The sequence below is a fragment of the Carcharodon carcharias genome, chromosome 25 (genome assembly GCF_017639515.1).
Source record: "Carcharodon carcharias isolate sCarCar2 chromosome 25, sCarCar2.pri, whole genome shotgun sequence".
Classification (NCBI taxonomy): domain Eukaryota; kingdom Metazoa; phylum Chordata; class Chondrichthyes; order Lamniformes; family Lamnidae; genus Carcharodon; species Carcharodon carcharias.
Window position 1 is genome coordinate 26,081,604 of NC_054491.1, and position 17,596 is coordinate 26,099,199.

At 44.2% G+C, this 17,596-nt stretch overlaps 2 protein-coding genes across 4 annotated transcripts in view; one reads left to right on the forward strand and one right to left on the reverse strand.

The window, feature by feature from the left end:
• On the reverse strand, window positions 1-16,875 carry LOC121269680 (apolipoprotein A-IV-like). Of its 2 annotated transcripts, none has more exons than XM_041174482.1 (4): window positions 16,704-16,875; window positions 5,199-5,306; window positions 4,681-4,807; window positions 1-1,290 (listed from the first exon to the last, which is right to left on the reverse strand). In XM_041174482.1, the coding sequence occupies exons 2-4, from the start codon at window positions 5,245-5,247 to the stop codon at window positions 615-617; spliced, it is 852 nt and encodes a 283-aa protein (XP_041030416.1). In that variant the 5' UTR covers window positions 5,248-5,306; window positions 16,704-16,875; the 3' UTR covers window positions 1-614. The 2 variants fall into 2 exon arrangements, with proteins under 2 accessions (XP_041030416.1, XP_041030417.1); XM_041174483.1 differs by lacking the exon at window positions 16,704-16,875 and adding an exon at window positions 9,390-9,457.
• Window positions 13,893-17,596, forward strand: part of zpr1 (ZPR1 zinc finger) — a 24,147-nt gene continuing 20,443 nt past the window's right edge. The window contains exons 1-3 of one of the 2 annotated variants that reach the window (XM_041174480.1): window positions 13,893-14,085; window positions 14,824-14,985; window positions 15,843-15,933. In XM_041174480.1, coding sequence (XP_041030414.1) covers window positions 13,969-14,085; window positions 14,824-14,985; window positions 15,843-15,933 — 370 coding nt within the window. In that variant the 5' untranslated portion in view covers window positions 13,893-13,968. Of the gene's footprint in view, window positions 14,086-14,514; window positions 14,685-14,823; window positions 14,986-15,842; window positions 15,934-17,596 lie in introns of those variants that run through there. The other variant, XM_041174481.1, reaches the window with a different exon arrangement.

Genomic DNA, 17,596 nt, shown 5'->3' on the forward strand with positions numbered 1-17,596 from the left:
TCCAGTTGGGTCTGGTCAATAGTAACCCCCAGGATGTTGATAATGGGGGATTCAGTGATGGTAATGCCATTGAATGTCCACCAAGTTGTGGGGAGTGGGGGGTATGGGTGGCGGTTCTTGTGTCCAGTGTTCTAGTGCATCTTACTTCAATGAGCAAGAAGAACATGGTCAGAACTCTCAAGAATACGACAGGACAAAGCCCAAACTCAGCAGCTAGGCAAGTGAGATAAGATCATTAAAAAAAACAGAATATTTACTAACAATCAGTGATTTAGACACATTGAAGTTTATAATCAAACAGTTTGCTATGCTCCAACAAAGCTCCCTACTCCCAACATACTGTGTGACTGAATAACTTTCAATTTGTCAATCAGTTCTCCAAATTCTGACAGAATTTCTCCTACAAAGTAGTAAGTTGCACGTGAAGATGTCGGTGAGTATCTGCAAACGGGCCAAGTCTCTCTGGCCAATCTTCTGATGCAGCTGTTCAGAATAGGGAGCCTTGTTCTGGTGGAACTCTTTGATTCTCTGGTTAAGGTTGCTGTTAAGATCTTCAATTATGGGGGCAAATTTTGGTTCATGCTTCCCATGTTCTTGTTGAGTTTTACATTCAGTTACTCAATGTAAGGGGCCAAACTTTGCTTCAGAACTTCCACATTCTCATTCACCTTTGCTTGTAGCTCCTCAGCATATGGCACAATCCTCTGAGCCATTTTACCAATCTGTTGATTGATCTTGGTCTGGACGTCATTGACAAGTGGAGCCAGGCTTTTGTGGTTCTCCTGGATTTTCTCATCAAGCTTGCTGCGGAACTCCTCAGCATTTATAATTATCTTCTGCCTGAGATTCTTCACATTCTCATTGATCTCCTGCTGCAGTAGTTCAGCATATGGAGTTAGAATATCCTTCAGCTTCTCGGAATTCTCTTTCAGTTTGTCCTGAAGTACTTTGGTGTAGGGAATCACAGTTTGACGGAATTCCTCAGCATTATTCTTCAGCTGCTGGTGGAGTTCCTCAGCATTATTCTTCAGCTGCTGGTGGAGTTCCTCAGTGTAAGTTGTCAGCTTCTGATTGAATTCTTCAAGGTTTCTGCTGAGCTGCTGGTGAACCACATCAGCAAAAGGAGACAGGCTTGTTCTCAGGTCCTGCAGCTCCTGCCTGATCCTCTGCTGAAGATTCTCAGTGTCGGCTGTCATCTTCAAATAAAGCTCATCTGTGAGAGGAGCCAGTTTCTGGTGAAGATTCTCAGCGTAGCCATTAACATTCTGCAGGTTATCCTTTAAAAGATAACTGAAAAAGAAGAAATGTTTTTACACATACGGTGTTGAGATAGAGGATCAGCCATGATCATAATGAATGGCAGAGCAGATTCGAAGGACCGAATGACCTACTCCTGCTCCTAGTTTCTATGTTTCTATGTTGTAGAATATTGTCTTATTTATTTACAGAGGAAGTGTTGTCCAAGTGTAATTCTCAGACAAATATTGCACAGGCATGAGAGAAGAAAGGAGAGCACACATTGAGAAAGGAATGAGAAAGCCAGCAGTAAATTATAGCTGGTCTTTGGAAGAGAGAGCATGATGCTCCAATATCTTTCACTCCTTCCCTCCCTGTTACATCTGAGGAGAAACATTAAGAGGGGCCACATGTAGGATTGACCAAATGGTCTCTTTCTGTGCATATGATTCTATGAGGACATTTACACTAGATAGTAAAACTCCACAAGAAACAAAGGAACTGGGAGATACACAAATCTTTAAAAGGGTTGATGATTCTGAAAGTGTATATGGGGTCTGAGAGTTTCAAAATTAGGACATTGGGTGTAAAAGTAAATAAATGATGTTAAAGTGTTACAAATCATTGATTAGAGCACAGTCAGAATATTGGGTTTGAAATTGGTCTTTGGTGAATCAACAACGTTTTACAACTCATGATTGCCTTTACCATTCACCTATACCCTATGCCTTTCCTCTATTGGCCCTCACGTGACATCTTCCTGTACTGAAATGAACCTTACTGCTGCCTCATGCTTATATATTTAACTGTGTCTGCAGGAGTGTTTATATCTATACTTAGCTGTATCTACAACAATTCCTGTGTGTACATCAATCTGTTCTTAAAACTACACTGTACCTGGTGGATCAAAGCTACACATACAATTGTTTGGTAGTACAGAACCCGAGTATTGCTGAAAAAAGAGATGACAAAGTTTTTGTCTTGCACTTATCAGGGCAGATTCGCAAGACTACCAAATGTAAAGGGAACAACAATTTATACTTCATGAGAAGAGAGTGCTAATTGATTGGCAAGTGGACTCTGATTGGTAGAGATGTTGCCATGGAGACTGCACCAGTTAACTGATGACTGACAATTCATTGCCAAACTTTGTTTAAATTCAAACTAGGCAGGTTGTCTCTGATTGGTCAAGATATTGCCCTAGGGAATGAATCAGAAAATGGCTGTCACCTATACTGGGACTGGAATAGATGTCCTTAACAAATGTGACAATATCAACAAAATGCATGCCATTCTTAATGACGAGTCCAAATTCGTATCCATCGGGACTGCCATTCTGCATGACAGGACAGCCCTGCTTGAAGGCAAGCTCAGGAAGTACTTGCTGCACTTGTGTGAGATTAATTAACTTCCAGGTGGTATATATGACAGTGTTCGTCCTCATGGCTTGCTGCACCCATGTATGTATGTTTGGGCTTCCGAAGACACACAAAAGTGATGTCCCTTTATGCCCTGTCTTATCTATGACTGGTTCTGCACAACATGAATTAGCCAAATGGTTGCGTGAATTTTACAACCAGTTTTGAGCAAGTTTTCCACATACACAGTGAAGACCACATAGGACTTGCATATCGATAGCAATGCTGTGTCCACGTGCTCATTTAACATTGTTAGCCTATTCACCAATATTCCACTTAAGAAAGTCATAGATTTTTGTGCTGTAGCACTATATCATGGTGATCTAGATCCACCACCATCGTGTGAATCAGTTTTCATTTAACTTACAAACTCAGCAACTCACACAGTTGAGTTCCATTTCAATGACACCATGTGTGCCCAAGTAGATGATGTTGCCATGGGATCTCCTCTAGGCTCAACTCCTACAAACATTTTTGTTGGGTTCCACAAGAAATGCTCCTTTGATGGAATGACACCGAGCCTCTTACCCCTCACATATTTCCCATATGTGGATGATACGTTTGCTATATTTAAATCCACAGCTGCATCTAATAATTTCCTTACATGTCTTAATGGGCTCCATCCTGCGCTCAAATTCACCTTTGAAATGGAGCAGTCAAATGAACTCCCATACCTGAACGTACTAGCTGAGAAATCTGCCAGTTGGGTTCTCTACCACGGTCTACTGCAAGCCTAACTTCACTGGTCAATATATGCATTGGGATTCTTATAGTTCCACACACTATAAGGTTGGTCTTATCAGCAACCTCGTAAATAGGGCCAAAGCCATTTGCTCACCATGGAAGCTTGATGCTGAAATAGGGGCATCAAAGGCATCCTGCGGGATAATGGCTACCCTCATCAGGTCATTTCACACTGTATATCACACAAACTCATGAACAGGCCTAAGACTGTCACTTTCAGTCCTGAAAAATGCCCAGTCTACATCAGAAGGGTAAGGTATCTCAAAAATTTGAGCAACAGATGAAGCTAGCTGTTTCACGCTGCTACTATACAGTAGCAACACGAGTGGTATTCGCCACTAACAGGATGCTGCCATGAAGCCATAAAGACATTCTCCCTATCACACAAATGAGTAATGTGGTATATATATTTCAGTGCCAGTGTGATGTTAGATATGTAGGACATACATCCCAAAGACTGGTGCATCATATCCAACAGCATGTCCCAGTTACTGTTCACAACAGACAATGTACCCAACCAGCCCGTGCTTGCAAAACTCAAAACAGTTTCCAACATTAGGTGTGATTCTGCAATTGGACAACACTTGCTAAACAATCCTGATTGTTCTAAGAATTAAACTGACAACCAATTTAAGATTGTCAGTTGTGATCGCAATATGGCTCACTTAAACATGCTAGGAGCTATATATATTAATAAACAGGGCCCTGTTCTTTGCAGACAGGAAGAATGTGTATGCACATTGCACCTGTTTCAGCTAAACAAAATAGATGACAGCCATTCGCTGGTTCATTCCCCAGGGCAATGCCTTGACCAATCAGAGTCAACCTACCTGGTTTGAGTTTAAACAAAGCTTGGCAGTTAACCATCAGTACATTCTCTATGGTAATGCCTCTACCAATTAGAATCACTTGCCAACCAATTAGCATTCTCTTCTCATGAAGTGTAAATTGTTGTTGCCTCCACATTTGGTATTCTTGTGAATGTCCTGATAAGTACAAGACAAAAAGCTTCGACATGTCAAATCTACACATCTTGATTAGGTTTTATTGCTGGAGTTTTAAGTTTTGCTGTGAATCTGTTCCACTGCCCTCTGTGGGTGGGTAATGTTCTTTGTTTCAGTCTCATTCCTGATAGGTTATAAAACAGAGACAGGAAGCCTCACTTTAATCTCTCACCCTGTTGTTAGTTTCAGGCCAAAATGTTTTCACTGGTCTGTCCTTTCTTGTTAAGCCCTATGAGCCTGGCCTGTACTGACAGTACCACCTTACACCCTCTACTCACTGGAGTTGTTGGCTGATCTCCGAGTGCTGCATTTGGTCAATGCTGCCCTTGGCATTGTCGGTCAATTGACTGATGTAATCCCAGAAGTCATCTTGAACCTGATCTCCAATGACTGCCGCCTGGGAGCCTGCACAAGGAAGGAAACAGAGAATCAGAACATTCAATGGATCCACTGTTCATCCATAGACAAGAAGCTTGTGATGGTTCATGAGAGATTTCACCACGTCCTGTCAGAAAGTGAAAGGATAAATCAGCTACTCCTGCCTGGAGATCAGTGTTGAGAAGCTGATTGGGTTAAATCCCTTGTCTTTAAATATTTGACACAGGGGTTTAAAATGAACCCAGAAAAACAGTTGAAACAGGTTTGTTCTCAATGTGATTCTGAATTATAGAGCGGCTAATGTACTGGTCCCAGAGCTTTGAGACCTGAGCATAGAACTGGTACAAAACAGAGATCAGGAGTGGCAGTAAAGTCAACAGTACAAAATAGTCAAAATAAAGACACACAATACATGTACCTGACAATAAGATGGCAGCGAGAAGCACACAAATTTCTCTGGGAAACATGGTGGATTTCTTAAACCGTGCAAATTAAATACAATTTATTTTTTTCTTTACAAGCAGTTCTGTGAAAAAACAAAAATCAGAGTTAGCCTGAGATTTAAATTCTTAAACGTAACATTTATTCCTGAGCTCAACTTTATTCCCATTGCAAATCTTCTTCACTAATTTACAGATTATTCTGAGTGTTAATAACTCCTTCTGAACTCCACATGATTATAGAATGTCACCTGACATTGAATAGTCGACTGTATTCTCAATAGCATCCATCAGCTTTGGCCAGTTGGTTGCAGTATTAATGTGCTCAGAGACACCTGCTAAAGCACTTCCCAGGTCAGTATATAAACCCTCGGCTGTAGCGCTGAGGATTACAGCTCAGTGTTTCTCTCACCTGTCTCTCCTCCGCCCTTCCTGAAGCTCAATGTTCCAGTCCCACAGACCCTCTCTTTATATGGGGGGAACCTTATCAGTTGATAAGGAGCAGGCCTGTTCGTGCGGCGTTAATGGACTTTCCCTGACCCTGAGAAAACGTGAAACTTCCAACAACTCAGTTACTGTGAGCAGCGATGTGTTCCCACAAGTCAGCTTCCAACTCCACTGAGAGGGCAAATTCCAACTGAGACTCATTTCTTAGAACAAAGGCCATAGTTTGATAACATCTCACAGGATCACAGAATCACAGAATTACAGTGCAGAAGAGGCCCTTCGGCCCATCGAGTTTGCACCGACACGTAGGAAACACCTGACCTATCTACCTAATCCCATTTACCAGCACTTGGCCCATAGCCTTGAATGTTATGACGTGCCAAGTGCTCATCCAGGTACATTTTAAAGGATGTGAGGCAACCTGCCTCCACCACCCTCCCAGGCAGTACATTCCAGACCATCACCACCCTCTGGGTAAAAATGTTTTTCCTCACATCCCCCCTAAACATCCTGCCCCTCACCTTGAACTTATGCCCCCTTGTGACTGACCCTTCAACTAAGGGGAATAGCTGCTCCCTATCCATCCTGCCTATGCCCCTCATAATCTTGTATACATCGATCAGGTCGCCCCTCAGTCTTCTCTGCTCCAACGAAAACAACCCAAGTCCACCCAACCTCTCTTCATAGCTTAAATGTTTCATCCCAGGCAACATCCTGGTGAATCTCCTCTGAACCCCCTCCTGTGCATTCACATCCTTCCTATAATGTGGCAACCAGAAATGCACACAGTACTCCAGCTGTAGCCTCACCAAGGTTCTATACAACACCAACACAACCTCCCTACTTTTGTAATCTATGCCTCGATTGATGAAGGCAAGTGTCCCATATGCCTTTTTGACAACCCCACTAACATGCCCCTCCACCTTCAGAGATCTATGGACACATACGCCAAGGTCCATTTGTTCCTCAGAACTTCCTAGTGTCATGCCGTTCATTGAATACTTCCTTGTCAAATTACTCCTTCCAAAGTGTATCACCTCACACTTTTCAGGGTTAAATTCCATCTGCCACTTATCTGCCCATATGACCATCCCGTCTATATCTTCCTGTAGCCCAAGACACTCAACCTCACTGTTAACCACCCGGCCAATCTTTGTGTCATCCGCAAACTTACTAATCCTACCCCCACATAGTCATCTATGTCGTTTATATAAATGACAAATAATAGGGGACCGAGCACAGATCCCTGTGGTACACCACTGGACACTGGCTTCCAGTCACTAAAGCATCCTTCTGTCATCACCTGCTGTCCCCTACAATGAAGCCAATTTTGAATCCACCTTATCAAATTACCCTGTATAATATGTGCCTTTGCCTTCTTTATAAGTCTCCCATGTGGGATCTTGTCAAAGGCTTTGCTGAAATCCATATAAACTACATCAACTGCACTACCCTCATCTACACACCTGGTCACCTCCTCAAAAAATTCAATCAAATTTGTTAGGCATGACCTCCCTCTGACAAAGCCATACTGACTATCCCTGATCAAACCTTGCCTCTCGAAGTGGAGATAGATAATCTTCTTCAGAACTTTCTCCAATAGTTTCCCTACCACTTACATGAGACTCACTGGCCTGTAGTTCCCTGACTTATCCCTACAACCCTTCTTAAATAGCAGAACCACATTAGCTGTTTTCCAGTCCTCTGGCACCTCCCCCGTGGCCAGAGAGGAATTAAAAATTTGGGTCAGAGCCCCTGCGATCTCCTCCCTTGCCTCCCTCAGCAGCCTGGGATACAAATCAGCCGGACCATCTGTAATGTCTTTAAAGTTCTAAGGACTTATGATAAAGGGATTTATAAAGTAAATAAGAAGAAACTGTTTCCAATGGTAGGGTAGTCAGTAACCAGAAGGACACAGATCTAAAATTATTGACAAAAAAAACAGGGGGAGATGAGGAGAATTTTTTTTTTTTACACGGTGTGTTGTGACCTGGAAGGCGCTGCCTGAAAGTGTGTTGGAAACAAATTCAGTAGGGACTTTCAAAAGGGAATTGGATAAGTATTTGAGGGGGATATTTGTGGGTTTATGGGGTAGGAGTAGGGGAGAGGATAGGAGGGGTGTAGGATTTATTGAATCGAACTTTGAAAGAGCTGGCACAGGTGTGATGGGCCAGATGGCCTCATTCTGAACTGTAAGATTTTATAATTCCAGCCCCTGGTGAGGTAGGGTCCGTCCACGCTATCCTGGTGAGGTGGGGCGCCTCCATGCTATCCTGGTGAGGTAGGGTAACTCCACACTATCCTGGGGAGGTAGGGTGCCTCCACACTATCCTGGGGAGGTGGGGTGCCTCCACATTTTCCTGGGGAGGTAGGGTGCCTCCACACTATCCTGGGGAGGTAGGGTGCCTCCACACTATCCTGGGGAGGTAGGGTCCCTCCACACTTTCCTGGTGAGGTAGGGTAACTCCACACTATCCTGGGGAGGTAGGGTCCCTCCACACTATCCTGGTGAGGTAGGGTAACTCCACACTATCCTGGGGAGGTAGGGTCCCTCCACACTATCCTGGGGAGGTAGGGTGCCTTCACACTATCCTGGGGAGATAGGGTCCCTCCACACTATCCTGGTGAGGTAGGGTCCCTCCACACTATCCTGGTGAGGTAGGGTCCCTCCACACTATCCTGGTGAGGTAGGGTGCCTCCACACTATCCTGGTGAGGTAGGGTCCCTCCACACTATCCTGGGGAGGTAGGGTCCCTCCACACTATCCTGGTGAGGTAGGGTCCCTCTACACTATCCTGGGGAGGTAGGGTCGCTCCACACTATCCGATTGAACAACATCCTGTGTTGAAGCATCTCAGTTATTGCAGATTGCACACAAACACTGTCCTGTCAATCAGAGACAGATGAAGGATTCTCTGGACCTCTGTATATTTGCTGCTACATTCATTAGCTGAAAAGGACTTTGTCATGTGCTGAGGAGGCAAAAGGTGCTATAGAAATGTAGTATTTCTTTCCTAAGCACTTAATGTTCAGATTTTGCGTTGTCCTGGATGTTGATGGAGGCTGGAGTAGGTGCTGGGGTGAACACATTGCCTGTTTGCTTCTATTAAATATAAAAATGAACTTTACTCATTCCTGAGGCTGTGGTTTGTGTAGGAACAATCTTTTGTGGGATCAGGAATTCTGCCTGCAGATTGCAGCAGCCATTAACATCTGGCCAAGCAGCGGGGTAGAACTGGGAACCACATTAAAGAGCAATCACAGACGATGTGGAATGGCCTCATGAACTGGTGACGCCTCTGCATCTCTCGGCCTCAGTCTCTCCGTCTCTGTCTCTATCTTTCTATCTCCCTGTCCCTCTCTATCTGCCCTTCAGTCTCTGTCTCTCTGTGTCTCTGTCTCTGTCCCCCTCTGCCTCCCTGCCTCTGTCTAGCCCTGTCTCTGTGTCTCTTTGCTAATGCCAGAAGTACCATTCAAACTATTATTCGGATTTTTCAGATACAGTGCTGTTGTCTATAGTTGGCCAACAGAATTCACTGACTAGTCACAGGTGAGGTGACTTCCGGATGGTTCAAAGCACAGGCACTAATTTTAACAGAAAGCAACTGACACACAATCCAGGTAAATGGACTTCACATGTGGATATTTACTTAACCAAAAAGATTAAAGTTCACATCCACATTGCGGAATCACAAAGTGATAGTCAGCGTCTATTAACTCACTTTTTATTCACTGATGACAAATCTGGATTCCCAGTTAGTGTCTGACACATTGGAGATTGCTGTGCTCAGTGATTGGATACCGGTTCGGTCACTGGGAAACGATGGAATGATGGAGACAGCTCCGGCGCCTGTGAGGCTGGCCCTTAATGTCAGGGGTTTGAGTTACATGAAAAGATTGAACAGATATCAATCTAAGAGATGATCTTATGTAGAATAAATAGAGTATAAATAAACCAAGTCTAGAAAACTACTTTAAACTAAACTGTGAGATTATGACAAGGATTCAAAGTAGGAAAACATAACTTTAGGACTGATATCAGGAAGCTGATTGACACATGGAATAGATCCATTAATAGAATAGTGAACGCTGAAACATCATCTGGAAAGGACGATGCTGATGTTACGGATCTGCTTGTCTCATTCATATCTTTTCTAAACCCATCATTTGTTTCCTGTCTGTTACCACATTCTTTTGCCTTATCCAATTACCCATTCTGCCCGCCACCCTAACACAGACTTTTCCTTTTCTTCTTCCCTCCCCTCTCCCTTTCTCTGCCTCTACACTTGTTTAAAATCTGTTGCATCTCGTAATTTTCTCCAGTTCTGATGAGAACTGAAATATTAACTCTGTTTCAGAGGAACAGGAGTTGACCATTCGGCCCATCGATCCTGCCCCTCCATTCAGTTAACTCATGGCTGATTATCCACCTCAATGCGGGAAAGTGGAGTTATCCCCAAGTCCCTTCATATCATTAGTTTCCAGAAATCTATCGATTTCTGTTTTGAATATACTCAACAATTGAGCTTCCACAGTCCCCTGGGGTAGAGAATTCCAAACATTCACCACCCTCTGAGTGAAGAAATTCCTTCTCTTCTCAGTCTTAAATGGCCCACCCCTTATCATGAGATTATTTCCCCTGGTTTTAGACTCACCAGCGAGAGGAAAGATCCCATCTGCATCTACCCTGTCACGCTCTGTAAGAATTTTGTACATTTCAATGAGATCACCTTTCATTCTTCGAAACTCTAGGGGCTGAATTCTCCCCCTGCCGGGGTGGGGGGGATGCTGATGGACGGGCGCTTATGGTCACGCTTCCGATCGGCACCCTCAATCGGAGACACGGCACCATTTTATGTGGGTGGGCCAATTAAGGCCCACCCAGTATGACGTCCGCACGGAAGCGCTATGCACTCCCTGTGCAGGCGGCAGGGGTGGTGGGGGGTGGGGGGGTGGGTGGGGGGATTCCCCAAAATTGAGGGTGCGCTCTTTCATGAATGCACACGAAAGAGCGACTCATCTCCCTGAGGCTAAGTGCAGCCTCAGGGAGATCGGCTGTAAATGTAAAAAAGATAAAAATAGAAAAATAAAATTTCCCTAACATGTCCCCTCATGTGACAATGTCACATGAGTTGGGACATGTCCATAATTTTTGCAAAACCTTCATTAGATTTTTTAAAACCTACATGAGACCTCATCCCGCCCATGGATGAGGTTTCATGTTTTTTCTACTTCCCGCCGGGGCTCCTGGCCTTCTCGCCAGCCTTAAGTTTGGACGGGCGGGTCCTTTAATTACATAATTGACCCTGTCAATCGCCTCAATTGGCCACTGACAGGTCGGCGGGCGTACAGATGATTTTGCTGTGCCCCTGCCTTCCTGAAAATTTAAATGGGGCGGGATGATGTTGGGAGATCTCCCCAACGTCACTGCGTGACATTTTACATGTTGGCGAGTCGGGTCCGCCCCTGCTCGCTGACTGAAAAATCCTGCCCCCTGAGTATTTCCAACATTTTCTTCCTTAATTTCAAATTTTCAACATCTGTTGTATTTTGCTTTTGCATTGACATCACAATGTGGAGATGCTGGGATCCTCCTACATCAGTTGATGATATGAGCTGAGTAAATTTTCTCACTGCTATTATCCTGTGAACAGAGACTAGTACAACAAATAAAACATAACACTCCACAATTCTTTGCATATTTCACAACTTCAGGACATCCAAAAGCACTTTTCCAATAAAATACTTTATTGAAATATCACTGTTTTAATGTAGCTGTCAATTTGTGCTCAGCAAGTTTGGATAGCAAGGAGCTAATGACCAGATAATTGATGATGTTGGTTCAGGCCTAAACAATGGCAGGGCCTGAGGGAGAATGTCCCTGGTTTTCTTTAAAATAATATCTTCCACAGGCACCTGAGAGCAGACACAGTCTCCAATTAACAACTCATCTGAAAGACAGCACCTGCAGCAGTGCAGCACTCACTCACTACTGCGCTGGAGTATCAGCCTGGACTTTTGTGCTGAAGTCCTGGAGTGGGATGTGAACCCAGAAATGTAGTGGTGAGACGGTATGCCCACAGCTAACAACATGTTGCCCACCAATAGAACGTTGGCTATACTTGTTGCTTAAGGGATGTGAAGCAAGTGCCCCAGTACACTTTCAATAGGACTGCATCAGAAAGGTCCAGATTCAGGTTGCTTGTGAATCCTCAGTTTTTTGGTCCTAGGCTACTATTCAACAGCCTTCTTGGGCTGGTATAAATATGATACAAGGTTGTGCATGGAGTTAGAATTAGGCTAAAGCTCCCTTTAATCAGAGACAATGTTGTGCTTGAGCACCAGGAGGTGCTCCCTCCACCCACACTTTCACACTCTAATAGACAGCATCATGATTCACTGGGGACAGTGCGCTGTAATATCGACTCACTGGGGACAGTGCGCTGTAATATCGACCCACTGGGGACAGTGCGCTGTAATAGTGACTCACTGGGGATGGTGCGCTGTAACATCGACTCACTGGGGACAGTGTGCTGTAATATCGACTCACTGGGGACAGTGCGCTGTAATATAGACCCACTGGGGACAGTGTGCTGTAATATCGACTCACTGGGGATATTGCGCTATAATATCAGCCCCACTGTTACCTGAGCTGCGACAAACGTGAAAAGTTTGACCAAACCACCAGATTGCCCTAATTCTACTGACTGTTTAATTTAGGTTAACAGAATACGAGCACCAAGTTTGTAAACTTAATAAGTAAATAACTGTTGATTGAACAAGCTGTTGTTAACCAGTGGCAAAAGAAAGAAATATGAACTACTAATTTGTAATTCTATAACTTAAACTCTACCCCTTCTTAAATCCCTATACACACACATACAAGACACAGAAGACACATAAAAACATGGATTTTAAGGGTGGGATAAAACAGTTCAACAGCACCAATTCCAGAGTACGGGATTCAATGGGTTGATTTTGATCGATGTCTTCCAAATTCTTTTCAGCTCTTATTGATGACACAAGGTGGTCTTCCAGCACTTTCAGTATTTAGTTCACTGGCTGATCACTTGCCTTTCAACGTCTCTAACAGTGATTTTCCCCTTTGCCTCTTGACAGGGGTTTTCAGAGATGGAGAGCAGGTTATAGAGATATGAGGAGAAAAAGCCAGCTAGCTATTATTGTGGAATTACTGGAATCTTACACACACAGGAGAGAGGTTTTAGATCTTTTTCCTTTCAGGCTAGAAACTATTCTGCTGCACTGCTCTCACAAAAAACCTGGTCACCTGGTCAGGAGCCAATTAAAATGTTGTTGTCAGGCAATTCACCATTAGACCAGACTCCTCCTTGGCACCATTCTGTCTTTCATGGCACACTCTGTTCCAGAACAACAACATTTTACATATCCCTCACACTGTTCCAGTAAACATGTCCTTCAAACTGCAGCCATTGTAATTTTAATCCACAGTCCAACAGAAATAAAAAGATATGTTCTTTACAACAGCAGGATTCCATTTGGCTCTCTTGGTTACAGTTGAGCTTTTGAGTTATGAAAGACGCAGGCTCTATTTGAAAAGAGAGAGGGAGTTCTCCTTGTGTCCTGTGTAAACTTCCTCCCTCAACAAAGCACAGCAAAACCAACCTATTACAAAATGCAAAATACTGTGCATGCTGCATGGAAACCTGGAATAAAAACAGAAAATGCTGGGAATACTTGGCAGGCCTGGCACTATGGAGAGAGAGAGATAGAGTTAATGTTTCAGGTCAGTAACTTTTTGTCAGATGCTTTGTCTGTTGTCAGAAGAAAGGTCATTGATTTGAAAAGTTTACTCTGTTTCTCTCTTCACAGATGCTGCCTGACCTGTTGAGTATTTCCAGCATTTCCTGTTTTAATTAAAAGCAGATTTTAGTTGTTTTTTGGATCTTGCTGCGTGCAGACATTATGTTTGCACTTCAAAAACCAATTCCAATGCTTTCACACCTGCTGAGAATGTGGTAAGGGGCAATGGTAACAACATACTTCTCAAATTTATTCCAGTGATTTGAATAATTTATTTTTTAAAAAATCAGTGAGGACAAGGATAAACAGATTGAAATGATCTCAATGAGACATTTCAAGGCGCTATATAAGTGCAAGTTGCTGCAGTTGGTTCAGGTGATCCTCCAGCCGCGTGGTGGCAGCAGCGAGTCGAAGTGTGGCGGCCGGGGTGGGGGAGACTCTTGGCCGATCTGGCGGCTCCTCTGCTCAGGCCCGATGCCGGGGTGGCAGCAGCGGGAGGCCGAGGCCTGAGGCTTGGCCATGGCTTTGGCTTGTGAAGCGGCTGCTGGAGGCTCCGGGCCGGTTTTCCCGGATTTGGGTGCCGCGGACTCGGGTCCGACCCTGATCGAGAGTCTGTGTATGAACTGCCTCCAGAATGTGAGGAGGCGGGGGGCGGGGTGGTGGGGGTAGGGGGGGAGGTACGGGAGGAGGGGGAGGTACGGGGGGTGGTGGGGGAGGGGTATGAGAAGGGTGGGGGTACGGGGGGTGGGGGGGAGATACGGGAGGAGGGTGGGGGTACGGTGGGGGTTGGGGGGAGGTGGTGGGGGTTGGGGGGAGGTACGGGGGGTGGTGGGGGTAGGGGGGAGGTACGTGAGGGGGTTGGAGGTACGGGGGTGGTGGGGGTAGGGGGGTGGGGGGAGGTTCCGGGTGGGGGTATGGGGGGGGAGGTGGGTACGGGTGGAGGTATGGGGGTTGGGAGGAGGTACGGGGGGGTGGGGGTACGGAGGGAGGTACGAGAGGGGGTTGGGGGTATGGGGGTGGTACGAGAGGGGGGGTGGGGGTACTAGTCTCACAACCTCACTTTGGGAAATCCTGTTTTAGAAAAATGTTTTTTGCCCTCTTTTTTCATTTGTTGAATCAGTGATTAAAACAGGAAATACTAGAAAAACTCAGCAGGTCTGGCAGCTTCTGTGGAGCGAGAAACAGTCACCATTTCAAGTGTGAATGACTCTTCTTCAGAGATCCCATCAGTGATGGTGACTTTACCAATTCCCTTCGACATTCCGGGCTGTGTGTGTGCAATAATGTGGCCAAGTGTCAGACCTTATTATCTGCTTTGTTCAATGGATAATGATGCACATCAATATTTCCTTTTCTCTTTGTCCCTCTTTAAAGGGGATGACTCGGTTGCTGTTGACTAAAATTCCATTCTTCAAAGAAATTATTGTGAGTTCTTTTGCTTGTGAAAACTGTGGTTGGGTTAATAATGAGATCCAGTCAGCTGGGAAGATTCAGGAGGAAGGAGTGCGCTATACACTGTTTGTTTCCTCCAAGGAGGTGAGTTAGTGACTGCACTCTGTGCTCTTATTACCATGAATTAAAATATTTGTTTGTCTCAGTTAGACTTTTTTTTGTTCATTTTATTTAGCAGTATGATGCCTATACTCATTAGAGTTTAGAAAAATGAGAGGTGATCTTGCTGAAACATAAGATTCTAAGGGGGCTTGACAGGGTAAACATTGAGAGGATGTTCCCTGGTGGGGGAAATCTAGAACTAGGGGGCACTGTTTCTAAATGAAGGGTCTCCCGTTTAAGATAGAGATGAGGAACTTCTTGGAGGGTCATCAGTGAATGGAGTTCTCTAACCCAGAGAGCAGTGGAGGCTGGGTCATTAAATATATTCAAGGTTGAGTTAGACAAATTTTTGACCGACAATGGATTCAAGGCTTTTTGGGGACAGGCAGGAATGTGGAGTTGAGGCCACAGTCAGATCAGCCATAATCTTATTGAATAGCAGAGCAGGCTCGAGGGACCGAATGGCCTACTCCTATTTCTTACTGCTCTTAGTTCCCCCCATGCTGAAGTCCACGTGAATATTGGTGAAATTTGGATGATATGGCTGGAAAGTTTTAGTGTGATGAACCACTGATATTCGCTAACTAGACTGATGTATGAAGAATAGCCACTTGGGTAAGACAGTTGAAGGTTCTGGTGCTATGTAGTCAGTGTACCAGAGAACATTGCCATGTGGACCCAAATAATCACCTTGGTTATCTATTGATTAACTGTGCTCTTCATTTACAAAGTAATTCTGTCAAGCTGTTTGATTTGAATACTGACTTGCACTACCAGATCATTGTTTTTAATCAGCTTGTGATTAATCCTGTCCAATGTGGTGAATCTGTGTCATGTAGGATCTGAACCGTGAAGTTGTAAAAGCTGACTGCGCGACCACTAAAATCCCTGAACTTGACTTTGAGATTCCACCATTCACACAGAAAGGGGGTAAGTAGCTGGTTAGTGTTTTATACCAATAGATCAGGAGATGTTGGTGTAAAATTCCTGTCTTGGCTCCAGAGAAGGGTGACCAGAATGATACTTTGCATTGCGGCACTTTAAAGAGGGAATATAACGGCGGTATTCAAGATGAAAGGATTGCATTGATCGGTTTTGGATAGGTTGTATGGAAATAGTTATGAGATTGGAGGGAAAAGGTGTTGGCTGGATGTCAGGAAAAACTCTTTTAGTCATCGATCTCTGTTTAGTAAAGAGAATAAAGTTCTCCAGATACACAGTGAAGGATTCCTTCACATTTGCGAAAACCATACAGGACTCGTGCATCAATAGTAATGCTGTGTCCATTTGCTCATTTGACATTGCTAGCCTATTCATCAATGTCCCACTTAAGGAAGCCAGAGATATTAGCACAGAGCACTATATCATGGTGACCGAGACCCTGCACCATTGCGTAACTCAGTGTTCATTGAGTTTATGAACTTGGCAACTCATGTAGTGTAGTTCAGTTCAGTTCACCTTTAATGATACCATGTTTACCCAAATAGATGGTGTTGCCATGCGATCCCCTTTAGGCCCAGCTCTTGCAAACATCTTTGTTGGGTTCCATGAGAAACGTGGCTTTGATAGAATGACACCTGGGTTTGGAGGTTTACTCTGGATATCAATGACTCAAATCTCGAGACTTCACCCAAAACAACTGTACTTTGTTGTTTGATTTCTGTTACAGTTTAATAATACTAATACCAGTGGCAACTCACCCCGCACATTAGTTGCTTGGGTTCCCCGAGAAACAGAAAGGTGCAGGTGGTCAATCCGTCCTTGTCCATTCTCTGTTCAGATAGCCGAATAGGCGGTCCCCTTTCCTTGTCCGCTGCAGTGACAGCCTCAAGCTTAATGAACACTGTGCTCAAATAAACCTCTGCTTCCCGCCCTGCCATGTACACACTATCTGATCGGCTCTTTTCTGATAGCAATGGCCCGTAATTGGTTCCTTTCTCTGATAGCGACGGTTCATGATTGGCTCATTTTCACCCCCGGCAACCCTCCCTAATGCAGGAAGGTCCTGACAGCAAGTTTGGCCAATCTCCTCCTCGATCTGCTTGCTTCAGAATCTCCCCCATCCGTCCTCGGTTCCACCAAACAACCACTGCATAAGGGAGATTACAAACTGCCAAATTCCTACTACTTCAATGATATTCTGAACAAACAGCAACCATCAGTTGCATTACATTAAGACATTACCTTTTGACCTTATTTCAAGATTTAAGCAAGCAACTTTACACGATATTTGTAATCAAAAAGGTCACAAAACTGGGAGATTAAAAAAAATTGTTGCCTGGCCTTTAACCATTTGTTGCTTGGCCTTTAGCCAGTCACCTTTCTAATATTAGCACAAAACTGTGAACACAGCATAAAGGTTCTCTGTTAATCCATTTGCAGAAGTTTGCCTATGTTAATGTTAAATAGTAATAATAAGGTTAAATAGTAATTGTAGGCTTAGCTTTTACCTGTATCCATAAAAAGCTTCTACAATGTAATGGCCTTTTTATTATATTCGATTTGCAGCAGCTGCCCACACACCGAGCCTCCTGCCCCTCACATATTTCCCATATGTGGATGATACGTTTGCTATATTTAAATCCACAGCTGC

Coding starts and splice junctions, on each gene's coding strand:
- LOC121269680 (XM_041174482.1), bottom strand. CDS start 5,247: ATGTTTCCCAGAGAAATTTGTGTGCTTCTCGCTGCCATCTTATTGTCA. Junction 4,808..5,198: donor CGCTGCCATCTTATTGTCAG/GTACATGTATTG, acceptor TTCCTTGTGCAG/GCTCCCAGGCGGCAGTCATT. Junction 1,291..4,680: donor GAGATCAGCCAACAACTCCA/GTGAGTAGAGGG, acceptor CTTCTTTTTCAG/TTATCTTTTAAAGGATAACC.